At 40.3% G+C, this 4,675-nt stretch overlaps 1 protein-coding gene across 2 annotated transcripts; it reads left to right on the top strand.

The window, feature by feature from the left end:
* The first annotated feature begins 358 nt into the window (after nucleotides 1-358).
* Nucleotides 359-3,669, top strand: LOC111448744 (disease resistance protein RGA2-like). Of its 2 annotated transcripts, none has more exons than XM_023088466.1 (2): nucleotides 359-745; nucleotides 830-3,669. In XM_023088466.1, the coding sequence occupies exons 1-2, from the start codon at nucleotides 446-448 to the stop codon at nucleotides 3,596-3,598; spliced, it is 3,069 nt and encodes a 1,022-aa protein (XP_022944234.1). In that variant the 5' UTR covers nucleotides 359-445; the 3' UTR covers nucleotides 3,599-3,669. The 2 variants fall into 2 exon arrangements, with proteins under 2 accessions (XP_022944234.1, XP_022944235.1); XM_023088467.1 differs by having other exon boundaries at nucleotides 359-2,910; nucleotides 3,100-3,669.
* The last annotated feature ends 1,006 nt before the right edge of the window (nucleotides 3,670-4,675 follow it).

Here is a 4,675-nt window from a genome sequence, read left to right as displayed (position 1 = left end):
ATTTCTTATTAAACACGTAAGACCATGACAGTGTTTTCTAGAAGATGAGGTTGCTTTAAATGTTTTCGACATTTAAGTTATAAATAAAGTTCGAGTTATATTCCACATAGTAGTTAAACATGGAACGTTAATGGTGACTTTGAATAAGTAGAAATATTCTTTCCACAGGCAATTTAGACAAATTATGGAACTTTTAATATATTCAGCACATTGATTTCTTTTTTTGACAGTCAAATATTTCAAACAGAGAACCAACTGATTGCCACTTGCCACCTGCTGATGGGGTTTTATACAAAGACTTTTACTTTGGTTCTTTTCCACGCCGCTTCCCTTATCCCAAATCGACCTTGACTTCCAAAACACTGATTTTGATCTTGTGGATTATGAATCCTTTCCCCCAAATTGACTGCAAATTTCAGGGATAAGTAAGAACAGAGGAAGCGATATGGGTGAGTTCCTATGGACTTTTGCTGTGCAAGAAATGTTGAAGAAAGTGGTAAGGCTTGCAGCTAAGGAGATCGGCCTCACATGGGGCTTGGAGAAGGAGCTTTCAAATCTAAAGGAGTGGCTACTCAAATCTGAAACCTTCTTACTTGATATCAACACAAGAAAATTACATAATGATTCCGTGAGGCTGTGGGTGGAGAAGCTTCACCATCTTGTTCATGAAGCTGACGACCTGATAGACAACCTTGTTTATGAACATCTTCGACACAAAGTCCAAAAGAATGATAAAATGAACAAGGTACATAATTTCCTTTTCCCTTCTAACAACTCTCTTGTCTTTCGATACAAGATGGCAAAGAAAATGAACAACTTCATGAATCAGCTGAACAAACATGACCGTGAAGCAACTCGTCTGGGACTTGTTGGTGATGAACCCATACAAACATTACTACAAAGTGATGTTAGCCAAATTCGAGAGACAGTCTCGGAGGTGGATGATTTTGAAGTTGTGGGTAGGGATGTTGAAGTTTCAAGCATAGTGAAACAGGTGATTGATGCTCATAATCAACGAGTTACATCAATTTTACCCATTGTGGGTATGGGTGGATTGGGGAAAACAACTTTGGCAAGGTTAATCTTCAACCATGAGATGATCAAACAACATTTTGATGAAACTATATGGGTATGTGTGTCTATACCTTTTGATATCAATAAGATTTTGGGAGCAATCTTACAGAACGTAAAGGGTCATGATGGCTGCTACCACAATAGGGAGATCTTACTTCGTGAGCTTAAAAAAGAGATGTATGGAAAAAGGTATTTTCTTGTTCTTGACGATGTTTGGAATGAAGATTCATTATTATGGGAACAGTTGAAGAATTTTTTAATGAAGATCACTTCAAAATCTGGAAATAGTATTCTTGTGACTACAAGGAATGTTGAAGTGTGTAAAATCATGGAAAAAGCTCTTCCTACTCATCATATAACCAAATTATCAGACGAGCAATGTTGGTCCTTATTTATGGAAAGTGCAAATGCCAATGGACTACCCACAACTTCAAATTTGGAGGCTGTTCGTGAAGAGCTGGTTAAAAAATTTGGTGGCATACCATTAGTTGCAAGAGTGTTGGGAAGTGCAGTGAAATTTGAACAAGATTATGACATCTGGGTCTCACTGTTGGAAGGTGTATTGAGAAGTCCATTGCATTTGCAAGGCAAAAATTTTTGTTTACCCATATTGAAATTAAGTGTGGATTATCTACCATCTTCATTGAAGCCATGTTTTGCTTACTGTTCAAATTTTCCTAAAGATTATGAATTTAGAAAAGATCCACTCATTCAAATGTGGATAGCTCAAGGGTTTATTCAACTACAAGAAGGAAGAAGCTGCTACCAAACAGTGGAGGAAGAAGGAGAGAGATACTTCAAGATCTTGTTATCTCGTTGCTTATTCCAAGATGTTGTTAAAGATGCTAGAGGGAGAATCATAAGTTGTAAGATGCATGATCTTATACATGATATGGCATGTGATGTTTCAAATGATCAAAAATCTCTACTGGATTCTTGCACTTCATCTGATGAAGAACTTTGGAGGAACAGAACCAAAAACATTGGCAGCAAGTTACGGATGATTGCTTGTCATGAAGGGATGCCTCATAGAATAGAGAAGGCCGTTCATGATAAGATTGGGAGCTTTGTTTGTTTGCGTGTTTTGATAATGAACTCACGATCTATTTATAAGTTACCATATTCAATTGGTGAGTTGAAGCACTTGAGATACGTTGACATTTCAGGTTGCTTAATCCAAAAGCTTCCAAAATCCATTGTTCTGCTTTATAATTTGAAAACATTAAGGATTGGAAGCTCACCCATTGAAGAGCTTCCTAAGGATTTGAGAAGGTTGGTTAATTTAAGGCATTTGGAATTCTCAGAAATTTACTTTGTCGACCCAAAGAAGATGCCTCCACATTTGAGCCAATTGATTCATCTTCAAACATTGTCTTGTTTTATGGTAGGGTTTGAGAAGAGTTGTGAGATTGCAGAACTCGGTCCTCTGAAGAATCTTAAAGGGAGTTTGAAAATTTCAAACCTGGAGAGAGTTAAGAGCAGGGAGGAAGCCAAAAGCGCAAATTTTATGGAGAAGGAAAAGCTTAGGGAGCTGGTTTTGGAATGGGGTTGGAGCAATGAAACAGAGGATCATAGTAGCAATCATAATGGTTATCAAGTGTTGGAAGGGCTTCAACCACACAAAAAGCTTCATTCTTTGAGTATCCATTCCTTTGTAGGTGAGTGCTTGGCTAACAACATTTTTGTTGACAACTTAGTAGCAATAAGTCTAGTTGATTGTCGTAATTGTGGAAGGCTTCCAATGCTTGGGCACTTAAACAGCCTAGAGGAACTTCTTGTTTCTGGGCTGAATGGTGTAAGGAGTATTGGCAGTGAGTTTTATGGAAACCACTCCAACCAAAGGGCTTTGTTTCCCAAGGTGAAGATATTTAAGCTCATTGAGGTGGAGAGGTTGGAGCAGTGGGAAGAAGTAACAGTTGGAGCCCATGTTACAACTTTTCCACAGCTTCAAGTTTTGGAAATTTCTAAATGCCCCAGATTGTTGAGTATTTCAGATCTTTTTGGTTGTTGTGATGAAAATGGAGTCCAACACCTGAGAGTTTTGCAAATATTGGAATGTTCTAAGCTGACAAAGCTTCCAAATGGGCTGCAATTTTGTCACTCCATTCAGCATTTGAGATTGATTGACAATTGCTCCTTTTTGGCACTAGATTTGCAAAATGAGCACTTGTTAATGAGGCTACCAGAGAGGTTAGCCCATCTCAGTGAGTTGAAAGAAATGGACATTGTTGGATGCACTCAACATGGTGATCTTATGAACCTACGTCCTGTCCGGCCTGTTATAAAGCTTTTGTCGAACGATGAGCACCGTTTTCAAGATCTTAGTGAGATTCAAAGTTTACCAGAATGGTTGGAGAACTTCACGTCTTTGCAACTCTTGAATCTTTCCTTCTGTGTAAATATGAAACAGCTGCCGGAGACACGCCATGTTGTTTCTCACCAAGTTGAGTGTTATTTTTCAATGTCCACACTCGAGACTTGGCGAAGGGAACTTGGAGTTGACGTTCAACATTCTCTTTCCTAAATTATGTTTAAGTTTTCCTCCTTTCTAACTTTTCCATGTACACACCCTATTTAATGATCATAATCTTTGATTACTTCTCTCAATCTTGGCCCGACTTGCTTTGACCTTTATCTGTTCGTAACTCATGGAGTGATTTTGTGTAACGCTCAAAAACAAAAAATAAAAAATAAAAAATCTTATGAAAGGGCAAATGAGTCATTTTGTCCCTCCATTGCCACCAAAAGAAGATGTTAGATAAATTTTTTTTTTTTAAGCCACACAATTAAAGTGAATGGGATGTACACGTGGAATGGATATAATTGTTATTTAAATATGTCACTTGAATTAGAAACAAGTCATCTAGTCTTCATCTTCAACACAGACCATCGTCGGGACAGCAAGGTCATTGCTAATGACGGTCAGGATGCCTGTGAGGTTTTGGGGAGAGGCGGTCATGACGGTCGTCTACCTCCTCAACCAGTCGCCAACGCAAAGCCTCGATGGGAAGACGCCATACGAGGCCTAGTACAACAAGAAGCCAGAGGTACATCATCTCCAAGTGTTCGACTGCATCGCATACATGAAGGTCATGTGTCCCCACTTTGCCAAGCTCGACCCTAGGGGGCTAAAGGTCGTCTTCATCGGCTACGAACCCATGAGCAAGGCGTACAGGTTCTATAATCCTACAGGGGGACGAGCTCACGTGTCGCGCAATGTCGTCTTCGACGAGAACACCTTCTGGCGGTGGAACAACGTGACTGAGGCAGACCAAAACCCAAATCAATTCACGGTGGCGTACCTCATCACCGAGCCGGGAGAAGGAGGAGCATAGCATCGGGCACTATCACCGCCACCAGTAGCTGCCCTAGGCACGCCTACGCCAACACTAACCACAACTCCTACTACGCTCCCTAAACTAGTGGAGTTTGGAACACCACGTACTGCAGACTCGACACTGGATGTCGATCATGATGATGGTTTGGCGGCCAGGTATGGAGGGTTGAAGACCTACTAGGAGGAGGTGAACCACCGGGACTGGCAGTGCACGAGCTTGAAAAAGAGGTGGATGAATTGCATGTCATCAACGTAGATTAACCG

The sequence above is a fragment of the Cucurbita moschata genome, unplaced genomic scaffold (assembly GCF_002738365.1).
Source record: "Cucurbita moschata cultivar Rifu unplaced genomic scaffold, Cmos_1.0 Cmo_Scf00010, whole genome shotgun sequence".
Lineage (NCBI taxonomy): Eukaryota > Viridiplantae > Streptophyta > Magnoliopsida > Cucurbitales > Cucurbitaceae > Cucurbita > Cucurbita moschata.
The sequence above is the reverse complement of the archived record's forward strand: the minus strand, read 5'-3'. Positions and strand labels throughout refer to the sequence as shown.

Bases quoted from the DNA above. Each gene is read 5' to 3' on its own strand.
- LOC111448744 (XM_023088466.1), top strand. From the start codon at position 446: ATGGGTGAGTTCCTATGGACTTTTGCTGTGCAAGAAATGTTGAAGAAA. The intron at 746-829 runs GTACATAATTTC...TTCATGAATCAG, and splicing joins AGAATGATAAAATGAACAAG to CTGAACAAACATGACCGTGA.